Raw genomic sequence first — 18,646 nt, forward strand, 5'->3', positions numbered from 1 at the left:
GACAGCCACAGCAAGGAGCGCTGCTTTCCTGAGTAAGAGACAGGGCAGGATTGGATACAAAATGTCAACAATACTTGCTGCTACCCAGGTTCTCTAGGAAAGCTCGGGATGATCTCAAGGTGAATTCTGGGGTTGCGTAGGGTTTGAATAGAAGAAAGAAAGGGAGGCCATTAGGGCGGCAGTAATTTCCCAAGGGAAAAGGAGAAACATGGGTGTTACACTCTGCAAGTGTAATCCCTTAGGCAGTGGGCGCAGCAGACAGTGCCAGCATAGTGGCAGGAAATAGAGAGATCATGGAGAACTTCAACGGTCTGGGTCTGATTGCTGCTTTGTGAGCAGGGCTTTCTGGTCTACAAAAAGCAGTCAGGAAGATGAATGTGACCTTGGTAGAATGGACCAGAGAATGACCTGAAATGAGGATATGGTAAGGGCAGTGCCAGAGACAGAGGGGCAGAGATAGAGAGAGATGAACAGGAGACACCCATCAAAGGAACTATCAACGGGATTTAGTGAGATTCAAAACCTGACTGCAGGGCTTTGAGGCCCCTGGACAGAAGATGAGGAGTGCTGTGTTCAGTTTGGTGATCTGCAGATATAGCTCAGTAGTGCAGTGCTTGCTAGCATGCAGGAGACCCTGCATTCCATGCCCCCACATGTTCCCCACACCTTTTTTCTTAAGATCCTGTTAAAATATTTTAGGACAGTAAATGGTGCATTCACTGTGGAAAACTTGGCTCCTCAAAAACTTTGGTTGAACTCACCATGTGGCCCAGCAATTCTACCTCTGGTTATACACCCAAAACAACGAAAGCCGGGAAAAGCTAGATATGTGTGCACTCATGTTCAAAGCAGGATTATTAAAATAGCTGAAAGATGCCATCAGCCTATTATAAATGCCCAATGACAGATGAATGCATAAGCAAAGCAACCAAAAAGGGGTGTGTGTTTATGGAACATTGTGCACGCCTAAAAAGGATGGAGATTTTGGCACATGCTGCACCATGCATGAAGCAGAAAGACATTATACTAAACAAAATCTACCAGATCCAGAAGGACAAATGTGTATGGCCCCTGTACATAAGGCTCCTAAAGGAAGTCAAATTCACGGGATGAGAAGGCAGAGCTGTCGTTAGTGGCAGAGACAAAGGAGGACTGAGCCTTTCTGTCTAACCCTAGAGTTTCCATCAGAGATCATGAGATAGCTCTGGAAATGGGTGTGTGTGTGTGTGTGTGTGTGTGTGTGTGTGTGCTGACTACAGAGAAATGTGGATATATGTAATGCTGTACACTGAAAACAAATAAAATGGTAAATCTCATGCTACATATTTTATCAGAATAAATTCAGACACACAAATAAGCAATCTAAGGCACTGTTGTTTGTTAAATAAAATAGGTTGAAAAGTCATCCAAACCAATCTACAAGGCTGCGCTTGGTGGCTGATATCTGTAAACCCAGCAATTGGAGGCGGAAACAGGATAATCATGTGTTTAAAGGCATTCTCACTACAAAGTGTGTTCAGGGCCAGCCTGAGCTACATGAGACCTTGACTCAAAACAAAACAAAAACGACTTGTAATAGTATCTTTGGAAATCATAGCTTATGCATAAAAAATAAAGTGTGTAATATAAATATAGATATGGGGGGCTTGGATGTAATTGCCCCCCCATGGGCTCATCCGGAATGGCACTAGTAGGAGGTATAGCTTTGTTGGAGTAGGTATGGATGGCCTTGTTGGAGGATGTGTATCACTTTGAGGGTGGGTTTTGAGGTCTCCTTTGCTCAAGATACTGTCCAATGGCACAGTCTAGTTCCTGTTGCCTTCTGATCAAAATGTAGCCAGCACCATGTCTGCCTGTATGCCCCATGTTCCTCGCCATGATGATAATGGACCGAACCTCTGAAACTGTAAGCAGCCACCTCCATGAAATGTCTTCCTTTGTAAGAGTTGTCGTGGTCATGGTGCCTCTTCCCAGCAATAGAAACCCCTGACAACATCGTCTCCCACTCCAACCAGGGAAACTACCAATTCTGAATTGGTATTTCTCACCCCTTGTCATTATTACAATACTGAGAGGATCCCAAGCAATGAACTCTCTACTTTCCCCTGAGCACTGTGAGACTCCCCTATCGTGGTGTACTGCCAATTCTGGACTGGTGCTTATCACCCCTGATCATTATTATTATATTTATATAATGTAGAGGATCCCAAACAATGCCCTGCTTTCCCCTGGGCACCTTGAGAGTCTCCCATGGTGATGTCTCTCCAGACTCAGAATGGTCCTGTGAAGGCAGTATCCATAGACTTTATCGTGACACAGGAAATCTTTCTCCTCAAGTGGTTTGCCTTAAGTCTCTCTTAGCCATAGTGACATCTAATCCAACATCTCAATCTGGTTGGTTGGTGGTTTGTGTCTCTTCACCTTCCACGGTTCTGTGTCTGTGCAGGCTTTCTCAGCTTTGACTGTCCCTAGAGTTTACATCAGATTTCTGTCTTTCGCTGGCCCACTTAAGGCTACTTCCTTTCATTGTGGTTAGAGATCAGCATGGATTCTTCTCAACTGTCTTATTGGTCCACATTTCCTCGGTTTCCTCCCCACCTCGTTTTTTGTTTTATTTTGAATTGATCAAGATGTTTTGGGTTTGGGGGGTTTTGTTTGTTTGTTTTGTGTGAAGGATCATTGGGTGTACTTACGTTCTGTTTCTCCTTTTTACATACCTAGTAGTTACTTTTATGATGTTTATAATCTTTCTTCTATATTAGCTTGTGAGAAGTATTAGTAAAATGTACACATAGTTGACATTTTATGAAGTCTAAAATTAAATGTCTTTATCCTCATCTTCCAAATAAATGAATAAACTAAAAAGTAGTGGCAAGGCCAGTCGGTGTGTGCCATATGCCTTTAATCCCAGGACTCAGGAGGCAAAGTCAGGCAGATCTCTGTGAGTTCGAAGCCAGCTTGTCTGCAGAGCTAGTTCCAGGGAGAGACTCCAAAGTTGCAGAGAAACCCTGTCTTCAAAACAAAACAAAAAGTAGTGAAACGCCACCAACCTAAGACTACAGTTATCGATTGTCTTGGGGTTTCCCAAGTAGGCATTGTTGGCATCAATCTAAACTTAGCTCCTTTGTGTGATGTCACCCTCTTGGGACTGTTTTCTCTCCCCACAAAAATCTATGGAGCCAGCTCTCAGTGTGTGACCCTACACACAGTTGTTTCCGATCTGCGTTCTTACACTAAAGATGTTATTCGTGGCACCCACACCAAAGATGATGTTCCTGTGGGGTCTCAAGTGCAGGCCAGAGAGGGAGCGGGTCCTTTAGTTCAGTCACTTCTTGTCGGTGGGCCAATCCCTGCTCCCTCCACTCCTTGCACTGCCTTTTATAGCCCACATTCAAGTTCTTTCCAGCCACATTTGCCTCCAGGTCAGCTCAAAATCTTTATGTGTTCCCCATTCTGGGCTCTCTGTCACGTTCTTGATTTGACAGCTGAAGATTTCTCTCTCTTTACTGCAAGCTCAGCAAGGCAGTACACAAGGTGCTTACTGAGATCTGTCCGCCATCTCTGTGTTTTGAAGCTGGGACAGTTTACTCTTTTGAGTCTGCCTCCTTCGGAGACTTTGAATCCTTTGTTTGTATAGAGGAGTGTATTCCATCTGTAGATTCTCATGTTAGAGTAGACAAGAAGACACAAATACAAAGAGTGTGGTTCATCAACTGACTGTTTGATAATGGCCTTGATTTGGAAAAGACCAAGTGTCAAATCATAGAATAGGACTCATGGAGCCAGTTTTGCTACAGTTCTCATCCAGGGAAGTGTTGAGGGAACACAGAAAGGTGTTCATGATTCGGTGCTACATAAGCTGCATTGTGTAACCCTGTCTTTTATTTATACACACACACACACACACACACACACACACACACACACACTATACGTATGTAGATTTGGGGATGACATATTAAGGAATGTTTTTGTTTACTTCTGCTGGCTTCTATTTTTTAAGTACTTGTGTTTTTTCATGTAAAGGACATAATTATTTACAGCACAATGTAGCCAGGCGGTGGTGGCCCACGCCTTTAATCCCAGTACTCAGGAGGCAGAGGCAGCAGATCTCTGTGAGTTCAAGGCCAGCCTGGTCTACAAAAGCTAGTTCCAGGAAAGCTAGAGCTGTAACACAGAGAAACCCTGTCTCAAAAAAACAAAAACAAACAAAACAAAGCATACAGCATAATGTAAAGATCAGCACTCTCCTTTCTAGACTGCATATATCTTGTGGGCTAGCCTATCATCCAAAACAAGTATTATATCAGGTCTGTGGGACCTCTTATTCCAGACCGCTTTCTTACAGTTCATGATTGCTATACTCTGGTTTCTCTTCAGATCATATAAATCCTTCGCCTTCTACAGTTCGTGATTGCTGATGACTCAAATACAATCCCCGTGTTTTGTTTTGTCTTGCGCTTAGGTGAAGCGATCAATGCCTCAGACAGACAAGCAAGTATGCATCCCACCGGAGCTGCCGGAACTGCTGAAGCAGTTTACCAAAGCTGCCATTCGGACGCAGCCTCCGGATCTCATCCAGTGGGCGGCCGAGTAAGTTGTTCCTACCAGAGGGCAAGGGTGAGGAAAGAGGGTTTGTGGGAAACCGAAGAGGTTGGCAAGCCCTCAGTCAGGCAATCAGGCTGTTAAGGAGAAGCTGAGTTTTAAAAATAAATGCATCAAACAGAGAGAGGATGGGATGCCCTTCCCTAAGCTCGTAGCAAAGGAGGAAGTAGGCCAAGTGTCCTGGGGTAAAGACTACCAGTTAGTTTACCGTCACGCTTAGCACACGACCACCTAGGCCATCCCTGCCTCCCATCAGCCTGTCCTGATTGGAAGGGGCCTGGGAATCTGGCTTGCAGCTCAACTCACCTTTCCTTGGTTTACGCCTCAACTTATCCTCTTCTCACCGCTAGATGGCAGCAGTACACCTAGTGGGGCGGTGCGCGATCCCGCAGGGGGGAGGAGGAGGTGGTCTCTCTCCGAGCTGGTTCCCTCTGATTAATGAAACACCTTCCTTCATGGCTGTGGAAACTCAAACCTGTGCCAGAATAAAGAGGCTTTGCATCCCGTCTGGGGGTGGTGGAGGGGGTCTGTTACTGATTAAAAAGAAAGAAAACTAACTAAAACTGATCCCTCCCCTCTGCATGAAGATGTCCTTGGTCACATGACTTTCTGGAAAAAGAGGCAGAACTGGGTGACGAGGTCAAGTTGGGCTCCACGGTGTGCCTATAGCACCCTTGCTCCTCGAAGGGCTCCTGGAGGCTGCTCAGTGGGTGAACTTACACAGCGGGCTGACCTCACCGTGGCCGCTTCACGTAGAAAGCCTCTCAACTATGAAACTGCTTTTTACACTTGCCTGCTGGAAACTGGGCAGCCTCGGTGCCTGATCTGGGAGCTAACAAGACGCTCCCAGGTCCTTTTCTAGCTGTTTCTCTCGCTGGCGGGTTACTTCCTTAGAGGTGCCTCTGCGGGAAGATACCTCGGTCTGTGGAGGGAAAGGGCTTGGCAAAGAGAACCTGGGGTGTGTGTGGGTGCATCCAGCAGGCGGTGGAGACAAGCTGTGGAGCCCTTTCAGGAGGCATAAGCTCCCCCGCTCCCAGGTTGAGCCAGTAGGAAGCCTTTGAGAAAGTAAAGCCCTGGTGCTTTTAAAAGGCCTAAAGGGAGTTGCTTTGCTTAGTCATGACTCCCGTGTCATTTTCTATTTTGAACTGTATGTATTACCTCTAAGATTACACTTTAATGTCAGAAGACTAATTTCTTTTGGCATAGACAGATTTTGTATTATGCCATATGATTGCTTAAAACTCCATTTGATTGTTCTTGTGCTCCTCGGTTATCGGAAGAAAAATGACATTTCTTGATATTGTCCCTGACATTTATGGAGAATAACTTTCTGCCGCTGTAGCCTGCTTGCTCCATACTGTGTAGTGTGATAGATACACATTTTTTTAAGACATCGTGCAAGATCAGTCTGTACTTCAACTGCAGTCAAAAAGAGCATGGTCTAAGAACATTCTGCATCCCATTTAGACATCAAAAGCATTCAACCACTCGTTTTCTGTGGCTCCCAAACTTGTAGGGTTCCAGCACATGGAACGCCATCAGGTATCTCCAGGATAAAATAAGTATTTAGTTCATCACACTCAGGAATTTCCTCCCCCTGTGCCCCAACAATGTAAAAGCCAATTCTCCGGGCATCAGCGGGGCAGATGCCAGTTTGTCCTGCAGCAGGCAGTGTGAGAGCTAAATCTCTCCAACCATAGCTGTGGCATCATTCACTTGCAAATGGAGCTCAGAGATTTAGAGGGACGAGTCCATGCATGTGGCTTCATTTCCGCCGATTTCTAACCAATAACACAACTCAAATACTGTTCCTCCGAGAGTGCCAAGAGTAACTCCACCCAGGTACATCTGTATAATGGTGCCATGGTATTGCTATTCCTGCCATTTCATCTCCTCATCTGGTTGTAAAGTCAGAGGCCACAATCCCGTTCTAGGTGTCCCATTGTATCTGTCCCCACCCAAACACTGGTCTGCCTCCAAAGAGTTCCCAGGTAAAGGCTCAAAAGCATCAAAGTATTTCTACAGCTGAGGACCTCCAGCCAGGGACTAGAAGTTACTGTTTGGATCCACGTCTCTTTAGTCCTGCTTGTCTTGTGCCTCAGAGATGAGCAATAGTTAGCTCTGTCATGTATACTGAGCCTACAGAGGCCTTTTATAAAACACACGCTGTATTTTATGCTACCTGCTCCTGTAGAAAGGAATGGAGTGAGGGCAGGAAGGGGCGGAGGTTTTGATGGGGACAGACCCTGGCATCTTGTTGCCCACGTCCTCTCCCTGTGGCAGGAGGCTGATTTCCTATCGTGCCAGTCTTGAAATAGGACCTGACCTATCTTTCACATCACCCCCAAATCAAGTCCATCCCACAAAGCTGCGACACACGGCAGCCATATTTAAGTACGTTCTGAGGGAAGAGAGAAGGGGTGCCTTGTACGCACCATATCAGGTTGTTTTATTCCCCTCCTTGACGTATCTTTCTGCCCTTCTCCCCTTTGCTGAGGTCCCATGCCGGCCTCACTCACCCCCGGAACATTCCATGTGCTCTTGTTTTCATAGACGCACCTTCCCCCCACCTGCCAAACACACACATACAGATATCCTATAAATGTCCTAGGATCTCCGTTTGTCTGTGCGTGCGAATAAAATACTAAGAAGGGATGGGCAGGGTGACTGAACATGACTTGGGTGATGGCTTGCCAACGTTTTCTTGATTGTTCCCTGTTATTCTTAGAGAAAAGAAAACCCTTTCATTCCCTAAGCGTTCTTCATACCTTAAAGTGGAAATAACACAATCAGACTTTGTCCGTATGCAAACGAACTAAAGATGGTAAAATACTGCTTCTTAACTACTCACTTCCTCCAAAAGGAAAAGGAAAGAAAAGTAAATAAACTGTGGAGCGGTCACTGGAGCCTGCGAGCCTTCCTCTACTCCCCTTTCTCTGCAGGTATTTTGGGGCCATGTCCCGTGGAGAGATGCCCCCAGTGAGAGAGAGGTCTGAGCAAGTCACTTTGTCCAACTGGGCTGAGCTGACCCCCGAGCTGTTGAAGGTCCTGCATTCTCGGGTATGGAGAATTCACAGATGGTATGGAGACTGAATGGGTTCGGCACGGGTTACCTGTACTTCCGCCAGGCAGGTAGCCATCAGCGCTACCCCAAAGTTTACTAAAGCCTGGCCTAAAAAAGCTTCCTTCAGAGAAACAGGAATCAGTATGGAAGAAACTGATGGATGATGGGCTGTCTCCTGGGGTCACCACAGATTCCCCCGAATCTGGAAGACTATTTAGGGGCTCAGTGGAATGAATGCTGCCTAGCCTAGAGATAGTAACTCCCCAGGCTCCTCAGCATCTCCCTGATGGATCCAGACCAGGAGAGATCTCGCACAATCTGGAGAAAGTGCAGACTCTACTTTCACCACTGCCCAGCCTTCAGGACAAAGCGTGCCAATCCCCACGCATTATCCCAGGAGTTGGCCTGTGATGGGAAAGGATGGACTGGCTTGAGAAACTGGTGGTTGGTCCAGTTCCCAGGATATGGTTGAACGGCATGGTGCCCCACTTTAGGGGAGGCTTGGGTGACCGGGGACCCACTGGAGCTTGGGTTCCAGAGTTCCAGCATTTCCCTGGGCTCAGAGGCCCTGGCAAAGGGTTGGGATACTTAATGGGGCATCTGCACCTCACCGTGCCATTAGCTAACTGCCACCCATCCTTTTCCGTCCGCTTCCTAACTGCCGAGTTTTCTGTGGAGTGAACATGCCAGAGCTCTCAAGTTCCTGGACCCAACAATGTTAGACATCCATGCTAAACCCTGTAGGTCAGCCATAGGCTACCACATATCACTCTTTCAGAGACAGGAGGGATATATATATATATACAGGGACTCAGTGAAGAGAACCCTGTATAGTCTGGGAGAGACAATGTCATTCTTGATTCATTAAAGGTCTCAGGCATTTCCTTCAAGCCTCTGTCGACCTGTCTTCCTTACACGGGCAACCTAAGAACAAAACTAGAGACCATAAAGGCATCATTTACAAATGGAATGTACTATAAATGGATCTCTTGACCATAATTCTGATGTCTGGAATTTAAAAATATTAAAACTGTGTCACAGCCTCGCAAAGATAACTGTCCAGTGGGATCCTCTGGCCTCTCCAGCTCCCCACCCCCCTCCTAGTGCTGGGAGAACTCAGGGCGTCTTGTTTGAGGCTCTCACGTGTCTCTTGTGTGTCCTCTGTCCTGAAGGTTGCTGGCCGACTGATCATCCACGCAGACGAGCTGGCCCAGATGTGGAAGGTGCTGAATCTCCCAACAGATCTGTTTAACAGTGTGATGAACGTGGGTCGCTTCACGGAGGAGATCGAGTGGCTCAAATTTTTAGCCCTTGCGTGTAGCTCTCTCGGAGTTGTAAGTGAGCTTTGTTTGTGTGTCTGTACTGTGTCTCCCAGGGCGGAGGGCTGGCATGACCCGGCACATTGGTGTGTCTGTACTGTGTCTCCCAGGGCAGAGGGCTGGCACGACCCGGCACATTGGTGTGTCTGTTCTGTGTCTCCCAGGGCAGAGGGCTGGCATGACCCAGCACATTGGTGTGGGTGAAGCTCTAGATTCGGTTCTCAATGTGCAAAAGACAAACTTTGAAATGTCCCATAACTTTTCTCTGGGCCCTGAAGGACAATACATCTGCTCCCTTTCAGCTCCCCAGAGATGGTGAAAAGAAGAACTGCCTTTTGTGCCTTCTTCTGCTCTCTGAATTAGGTCATTTCCAGACTCAGTGATCAGAACCAAGAGGTGTAGGGAAAGGATGGGGCAGCTCTCACCAGGCTCTGCAGGAGCTGGCCAAGTTTGGCTTCGGGTTTTTTGTGACTTTTAATCATTGCCCTCAGATGAATATTCAGTCTGTTCTTAGTTCATGATTTCCAGCTGTATGATAAGTTGTGTTTACTTGTGGGGTCTAGATTCCTGGAAGCCATGCTGGTGGCGACCTTAGAGGGGTGTTCAGCCTGATAGAAAACGGCAGGCAAATACAAGTGGACGTAAGAGTCAGAAAAACAGAAAACAAAGAGGATTTGAAATAATTTTTTTAAAGGGGCAGGAAAAAAAGAAAAGGTTTAGATTTCTAGAATCATAATCTTAGAGAGGGGAAGTTCATACCAACTCAGGCCTTTTCCAAATTAGTTTGAAAATTGGAAAAGTCCTTTTCCTGTTTTGAAAGAAGGAAATGCTGAGGTCAGCTTTTATGTGCATTTAAAAATGAGGTATCATCTAGGTGGACTCACATTAGTCACTGATAATGAACCAAAATGCATCAGGAATGTTTTTGTGAAAGTGAGTCTTCACTAATTTCTAAAGCCCCGAGATACATGTAAAAGTCAATTAGGAGATCATTGCCTCCACACAGGCCAACAAGGATGAAAAAGGAACTTGGATCTCTCAGCACAGCCAGGCACGATCTTGGTCTTTCTTTTCAAATGTGCTCCGAACACGTACTTGGCATTTTTGTTTCGGTGTAAATTTAGCAGAAATATTGTAATCCAACTTTTCCCGTGGGTTTCCCCTGCAACCGATTCATAATCATTTCTCCAAAGAGGAGGAAAGAGAGGAATATTTGTGGGTTTTTTTTCTATTGTCTTTCATAGAAACATTACATAATGAATAAATGGCTGTTCTCCAAGGGCAGGCCTGGAGGGTGGGGGGAGCCGGAGCAAACATGGCAGGGCAAATGCCCTGTCACCAGGATGAAGCTCACATTTCTTGGGGGAAGAACCTCAAGGAGTGAAAGAAATCAGAGAAAAAACTACTTTAAAATGCACACATTTTGTTAAAGTCTCATAAGTCTGCACTTTATTAACACGATGCTCTGAGAGCCTCTTTCTCTGTTAATTCTGACCTTGATCTGCCCCATCTTCAAAGGATAGAGTAGGAACTGAGTAGCTCTGATCCAATCTTAGCGCTTAGATTGGTGCCGCAAATGAAACCGCCTCCAGATAAACGCTGCCTCGGGGGTTCCTCATGCTCTTCTCCAAAGTAGGTGATGCAGTGCTTTAGGAAAGGGCTGATCAGGGATGAAAGGGTGTGGCCTCTTCAGGCCCTCTGGTCTTCACTGCAACGCCACTGTAGCTTAGGCTTTTGCATATCTTGGTTTGGTCAAAGCATCCTAATGGTCCCCACTAGCCCATATCAAGTTTCCCTGGTGTTGCCCTCCCCCCCTACCCCCCACCAGTGTTTTGTGTATATTGTCCTCATCTGCTCCCTGGCTTTGGTGTGTGAGATGGCTGAGTCATCTTCATGTCCCCATCCCTCACAGTAGCCTGGGGGTGGGGGGGGACTTTGGAAAGCCACAACTCCTTTTCTGCTTTGCACATCACATACTTGGCAGGCTTGCTCTGATGTGCCTGCCTCCCAAACTTGGAGGAAGCCAAGAGGTGAGCTGTGTTTTTCTCCATCTCTTCCAAAACAAGGATGTTGGATCAGGTGTTCTATAAGGTCCAAACTTTCTGTCCCACTTATCTGCTTCCACCAAAACAGCCTCATGCCCATCATTGTGTCCACCCACACGCAGAGGTGAAGTCGGCCTGGAAGTATAGTCTATACCGAAGGTGCCTGTGAACCCAGGAAGATACCTATACTCACTTATGTCATGCTGGAGCTTAACTGTGGGGCTGCTCCATGCTGTAAGCAGTCGGCTTGTGTTCCCTGAACTCATGTGTTGAAAGCTTGCAAGGAGTGGGGCCTGAAGTCACAAGAGTGCAGTCCTCAGTAACAGGGACTGGACAGTCTAATAAATGGGGATTGGAGGAGGTTGCTTACCCCTCCACCATGAGAGACTACAGCAAGAAATCGCCACCTAAGAAAAACAGGTCGCTGTCAGCCCTGGATCTTAAACCTCATAACTCCATAACTGTGAGCAACAGATTTCCGATTTGTACTAAATCTCTGAGTCTAAGATACTTCTTCATGATAGAAGCCTGAGCCAGCTGAGACAGTAGAGGGTTTGCAGTCCATCTAGCCTTATGTCCTTGGAGACCAGTCTGCTAGGAATTTTTCCTTTCTTTGCAGCAAGTTTTGGTCTTTTATCAGCTGGGAAAGCAGGTTTTGTTCCCATTGGAAATGTCTACCTACTGGAACTTTTACTCCAGTAGGCACCAGGAACAGTGAGTCCAGTCTTGAGCTTTCTGGACCTAACATGTGTGGTTCCACGTGGCTGGCAGACCTGTACCCTCTTCCTGTCCAGCCTTCCTCCCTCCAGGCTGCCGTAATGCTACCTGCTGTTCCAACAGGAGTGCACATAAAAAGGAAGAGATCGTGTGTGGAATCAGTGTGTTCATGCCTGAGTTTAAAACAAAGTCTTATATGATGCTGGAGGCTACTGCTATGAAGTATCCTCTCCCCTCACATGCACACACACACACATACAAGCACACAGACACACATACATACACACACACATACACACAAACCTGATGAGAGAGAATGTGAAGATCTGTTTACATTAAAATTGAATTTTTGAAAAGTTCCACTCCGAGAAGTTATTTAACCATTGTAAACAGAGACTGCTCTTATGTTTCCTGTCCACCCAGACCTGAATAATCACATAGAAACTATATTAATTGCAACACTGTTTGGCCAATAGCTTAGGCGTATTCTTAGCCAGTTCTGACATCTTAAATCAACCCATTTCTATTAATCTATGTATCACCACAAGGATGTCGCCTACCAGTGAGGTTCTGGGTTCTGTCTCCTTTAGCAGCTATATGCCATCTCTTTGACTCTGTCTACTCTCTGTATCTCTGTTCAGATTTCCTGCCTGGCTTTACTCTGTCCTGCCATAGGCCCAAGCAGCTTCTTTATTAACCAATGGTATTAAAACATTGACAGCATACAGAGGGGAATCCTACATCAATCCATGATCTCTTTTTATTATTTAAAATATTTTATAGTTTTATGAAGAGAACTGGAGATCTGGCTCAGCGGTTAAGAGCACTTTGTACTACAGAGGACCTGAGCTCAGTTCCTGGAAGTCACTTCAGGCTGCTCCCAACCACCTTTAACTCCAACTTCATGTAAACCAGCTACAGCCTGGTCTAGACTGTGAGGAACTTACACTCATGTGCACATGCTCACACACAGACACACAACAAAAACCAAAAGTATGAGGCTGTTAGAATTTAGAGGTCGAAAGCACCTAGTTGCTTGCAAGGGCTGCAACAACTTACCACAGGCTGGGTGGTTTACACAACAAAAGAGTATTTTCTTACCATCCTGGAGGCCAGACAGTTCAAGGCGGTGATGTTAGCAGGTGGATTCTTCTGAAGCCTCCTCTTCTGGCATCTGAGGAACTTCCTCCTCCAGTGTCAGAGCCTGTACATTCTCTCCTACCATTCCTGCCACACACTACACACCAGTCATGCCGAGCTAAGGTCCACCCTGCTCATCTCGCTGCAATTTAATTCGCTTTTTAATGTTTATGGTGGGTGGCATTTTGTTTTGGTGTTATGCTTTTTGACAGCAGGTCATTATATCACTCCGGATGGTCTGTCCATCCTCCTGCCTCAGCCTCCTGAGTGCTTCAATTATAGGTATTCACCATTTCGTTCAGTTCTCATTAACTCTTTAAATTCTGAAATTCTGGGACTTAAGAACTTGAGTGGAGGATAGTTCAGCCTATAATAGCACCCCCAAAAGAGGACAGCACAGGAAATATGGGGACAGAATTATATTAGGAAATACTGTGGGCAGAATTATGCAGCTCAGTACACACACACGCATGCTTACAAATACACTCCAGATCACTTTCATCTGACACTTAGGCCTTCCCCACCCACCAACAGCCTCACACACACATCTTGCCATCTGACCCCCACCCCATGTTACAGAAGACATGTAACAGGAGACTGACCTGTTTCAAAGATACAAACCTCGGTAGTTTTTTGACACCTAGGGTTTATCATATTTAAACTGTTACATGTCAAAAATCCTATTTTATACAATGTGAGTTAAATGGATATAAAAATTAACTATTAACTCAAAATGCATAGTAATTAATTAGGGCAAAAGACCTTTAAAAATCACTGCCATTCAGTGAAACCGTCTCTAGGAAGACGAGCCAAATTTATTCACATCCTCTTAGGCCTCACAGTTAAAGAAGTACCATACAGACAGTCTTTGCATTCTAGGAGGGGATGGGAGCCAAACATCCACAAAACTTCTCTGGCCAGTTATGTAAGGACATATAGCAGCTGCTTCATCATCCCAGGATGCTTAGCTCACCACTCAGGACCAATTCTTGACTGAGCCCTGGAGGATGTATCTTTACATTGGCAGCTTTAGCAAAATGTGTGTGTGTGTGTGTGTGTGTGTGTGTGTGTGTGTGTGTGTGTGTGTGTGTGAGCAAAAATAGGTCATTTTTCTGATACTGTAATAAATCTCAGACCAAAGACAATTTGGGGAGGAAAAAAATTACTTCACCTTATACTTCCATGCCCACAGCCCATCACTGAGGGCAGTAAAGGCAGGAAAACGAGCAGAAACCATGGAAGAATGCTGTTTACTGGCCGGCTACTCATTATTGATGTCAGAAGCTTTCTTATACAGTCCAGGGCATCCTGCCTGAGGATGGTGCCTCCATGGTGGACTGTGCCCTCCGACACCAATTCGTCATAAAACAGACATGCCCACAAGCCAATCTGATCAAAGCAATTTCTCTATTGAGGTTCCCTCTTCTAGGTAGCGCTAGGTTGTGTCAAGTTGACAATAAGAACTAACCAGGACTATTTATTAGATGATTTTACTTAAGTGGATCCTCATGAAGAATGGGTGTCTATCTTGTGGGCCTCCTATCTCTTTAGAAATATTACACTTCCCTCAACTCTTCTCCTATTATGGGCTTTGCCCCAGGTGTGTGTGTGTGTGTGTGTGTGTGTGTGTGTGTGTGTGTGTATGTGTGTGGTGTGTGTATGTGTGTGTCCTATATTTATTATATATATTTATATAGGTAGGTAGGGAGAGGGAGATCTCTATACTTTAGGAGATAAAGTTGGAAGGTAATAAATATTTTTAATTTTCTTTTTTTTCCATTTTTCATTTGCTCACTATGCCTACGTGCATCTGCACAGGGTCAGAGGCCAGGCTGCAGAAGTTGGCTCTCTTTTAGGAAAAACTGGGAATAATAAGTTGATGTCTCAAAGGGTCTACTAAACTTTCTTAGGAAATGCTAAGTTACATAGAACAGAATTTAGCTAAGGAGCACTCGGTTCTCTTATCAGGGAGAGCAGGATTCTGCTCCTGGTTGACACCTGCCTGGGAAGAGCAGCCTGGGCTGGCTTGAGATAGCTATAATAATGTTACACTGTAAATCTCCCCACTTGTTCAACTTTGGACATGTTTAATTACTCACAATGTAGCTGGGGACTGTGAAGCCGCATACACCGCTGGGGATGGCTGTGCAAGCCTGGCTCCCTTCTGTGCATAGCCAGAACTACTCTTGCACCGATTAAACCTTTAGCAATCCCTGTGCCCTTGGTATGGTTCCCCACTGGGAAGGCATGGGAATGCCATAACACTCTCCAACATGTGAGTCTTGAGAATCACCCTCAGGCCACCCAGCTTTTGTATGCCCAGCACCTTTTCTCACCACACCATCTCCCCGGCCCATGAGTGCTAATTTTATAGAATGAAAAGTCTCTTCTCCTTGGAAGAGGTTCTTCTAATGAAGCTTATAAATATCTCCAAGTACTTTTCAGGTTATAAATCAAATTTGCTTCCAGAAAGAACGGTAAGACATGCTGTAGTCAGTGTTTAGAAGGAATGGGTTGATTGACACGTTACTTTCTGGAGTTTTGGGTTATCCTCACTCCACCCTCCATGAGCAGTGACTTTGTTTTCTTTCTTGAGTCTAGCCTGATCTCAGGGCCCTAGCCAGGAAGAGTGATTTTTCTCCTCCTCCTGTCTTACGGTTTTCTAGACCATTGCCAAAACTCTCAAGATAGTATGTGAAGTGCTGTCCGGCGACCATGATGGAGGACAGCCCCGGATCCCCTTCAGCACCTTCCAGTTTCTCTACACGTATATTGCCGAAGTGGATGGGGAGATCTCTTCATCCCATGTCAGCAGGATGCTCAACTACATTGAACAGGAAGTGTGAGTGAACTGTTGGCAAGGGAGAGCAAAAGTGTACTGGCGTGGACCTAGGGGCGAGGCTGCTGCTGACAGTCCCTGTCATTGGTAGCTTCGTCTACAAGTCTTAATTTTATAATGACGTAAAAGAATTCATATTCGGTAGAAGCTAAATTCCATTTTTTTGAACTTTGATATAATTTCCTGGGCTAGCAATATCCCAGTAATGTGCAGTAATCTCCTCTGATACTGATAGATGCACCACATCACAGCTAACAACCAGCTTTTTATATTGCTAGGGAAGCGATACCTTATAGTTTACTGTGTGGCTGATCTGGGAGGGCCCAGATAGGTTGGGGGTATTGAATACATTATGGACATTTTATTTCTTTAAAAAGAAAAGATTCCTTACATTTTAAGGTTTGTTTTAATGATGAAGAGGTGGCGGTCATGTGCAGGTGACATGCGCCCTTGGAGGTCAAAGGTGCCAGATATCCAGAAGCCAGAGTTACAGGTGGTTATGAGCCAACCAGCATGGGTGCTAGAAACTCAGCTAGGGTCCTCTGCAAAAGCAATGTGCACTCTTAACATCCGGGCCATCTCTGCAGCGCCCCCACGTGGTCTTTTCCACTTACAACAGGGATTCAAAGACTTGCTCCCCATTGTAAGTCAAGGAACATCTGCATACTTTTTTGTTCTGAGGAACATGAAATACTGACTGAGAAAAGGAACAGTCTAGGAGAGTGACCCATGGAGGGTTTTAGAGGTTAATTGAAGCAGCCCCCACCTGGAGCACATTAGAAGCGCAGAATCCAAGGCCCAGGAACTTGTGTCTTAATAAACCTGCCAGCTGCCTCTGCATGAGCTTAAGTTGACCAATGGAAGAGAAAGAAGGCACAGGAACACAGAGAAACCAAAGAGAAAGAGGAGAGGGGGAGGGAGGCAGACGATTCGGCAACCAGGACTAAAGGGAAAGGGGCCAGCAAGGTGACTCTACTAGTAAAGATGCTTGCTGCTCAGGCCGGATGACCTGAGTGTGATCTTGGAGCCCGTGTGTCCTGATGGCTTTCCTATTGCTGTGAAGAGACACTATAACCAAGGCAGCTTACAGAAGACAGAGTTTATTAGAGTCTTGCTTACAGTTCCAGAGGGTTAGAGCCATGGCCATTATGGCGGGAGAGCACGCCACAGGCATATTGCTGGAGCTGGAGCTGGTGCTGAGGGCTTACATTTGATCCACAAACATAAGACAGAGAGAGCTAGACACTGGGAATGCCGTGAGGTTTCTGAAGCCGCAAAGGCCACCCTTGTTGATGATATGCTTCTTCCAACAAGGCCATACCTTCTAAATCATCCTAAACAATTCTATCAACTGAGGACCAGACACTTAAATGTCTGAGCCTAGGGGTGCCCTTCTCATTCAGACCACCATACCTGTGAGGATAGATAGAAACAACTCCACAGAATTGTCCTCTGGCTTCCACACATACATTGTGTCTGCACAATAATAACATTTTGGATTAAAGAATAAGAGCCTTTGGGGCAGCAGCAGTGAAATTAATTTGGGTGATATATACATATATAAAAATATATAATATGCTTTTTTAATTGCTCGCTAAATCTAATTCCAGATATCTATTTTTTTTCCCAAATAGAATTGGTCCTGATGGCTTAATCAAGGTGAATGACTTTACTCAAAACCCTAGGGTTCGGCTGGAATAAAAGCGCAATTCTGACAGTTTTAAAGGAAGATACAGAGATGTACTTCAGAATAAGTGAGCTCCAGACATCACTCAAAGTCAATTTTCTTTTACAACTGGCACAACTAATAAACAATTAGCCAGGAATGTGTGGAATTCAGGTGTAAGGTTGCTGGGACAAGACACTCGCACATGGTGTAAAGGTGGCTCACAAAACTTGGCTACAAAACTCATCTCAAGTCACAGCCAGACTGAATTTTAAAAAGCAGAAGGCCGACTGCTGTGATTGTGATGCTTTGTGATTGCTGGGTGTCATTTACATAAGGATCCTGGTCATCAACTTTTGCTCATCCGCTGCTCCATTTGCTCATCATGCATCTATTCATTTAGTTACCATTTTTTATTGAGGTATACGGTGGCAAGGTAAAAGTTAAAGTACTCAGTTGAACATGAATTTTAGATGAATAACAAAAAAATTTGTGTAGCACAAGTTCTAACAAGTCTTAGCAATGAAAGCTCAGAGTCAGATACTGGGGGAAATGCTGAGATCAGAGAGACAAAGGAGCAAAACCACAGCCACTTTACCCACTCAACTTCACCACTGAAAAGAGACTGAGCTCCTCTCTCCTGCTGCCTTATCACTTCCTCTCTCCTCCCAGCCATATCACTTCCTCTCTTCTAGCCTTACCGTTTTTTCTCTGTCTGTACAGAAGTCCAGAGCTCTATGGTTAGCTAGTGGCTAAGCTCCACCCTCTAATCTTCAGGAAAGATTTATTTATTTATTTATTTATTTATTTATTTATTTATTTGGTTTTTCGAGACAGGGTTAGGAAAGATTTATTTGTACAAACAAAATATCACCTTTCCCCTTTTATTGTCTAAAAATTTTAAAAAAATGTTGTAACAAATATAAGAAACTATATACAATAAATACAATAACCACAATATATACAGGCAATAAATACATCAATAATGTCTAGCCCATTAACAATAGACAAATTCAGAGAAAATACTCCATATCTATCCTATCTTGGTGAGTCCAAAAGTTTGTACCTAATTCACTTTCTATTCTAACTTGCATTACCAATAAGACTATCTTTTTATGTCTCTCAACCTTATATATTTTACATTTCTTCAGTGAATTTCTTTTCTGAATCTAGTAACAAGGAAACCTAAAACTATAGCTATAAAATCCTCAATCCAATCAAAGACCCAAAATGAAAATAATAATAAGCAGG

General features: G+C 45.0%; 1 protein-coding gene across 1 annotated transcript in view; it reads left to right on the top strand.

Annotated features, from left to right (window-relative positions):
• Ropn1 (rhophilin associated tail protein 1) overlaps positions 1-17,893 on the top strand; it is a 31,972-nt gene extending 14,079 nt beyond the window's left edge. The window contains exons 2-6 of the mRNA XM_005344879.2: positions 4,466-4,593; positions 7,548-7,665; positions 8,842-9,003; positions 15,557-15,732; positions 17,364-17,893. Of these exons, the coding sequence (XP_005344936.1) occupies positions 4,478-4,593; positions 7,548-7,665; positions 8,842-9,003; positions 15,557-15,732; positions 17,364-17,430 (639 nt within the window). The 5' untranslated portion in view covers positions 4,466-4,477 and the 3' untranslated portion in view covers positions 17,431-17,893. The remainder of the gene's footprint in view (positions 1-4,465; positions 4,594-7,547; positions 7,666-8,841; positions 9,004-15,556; positions 15,733-17,363) is intronic.
• The last annotated feature ends 753 nt before the right edge of the window (positions 17,894-18,646 follow it).

Source organism: Microtus ochrogaster, chromosome 2, assembly GCF_000317375.1.
Source record: "Microtus ochrogaster isolate Prairie Vole_2 chromosome 2, MicOch1.0, whole genome shotgun sequence".
NCBI classification, from domain to species: domain Eukaryota; kingdom Metazoa; phylum Chordata; class Mammalia; order Rodentia; family Cricetidae; genus Microtus; species Microtus ochrogaster.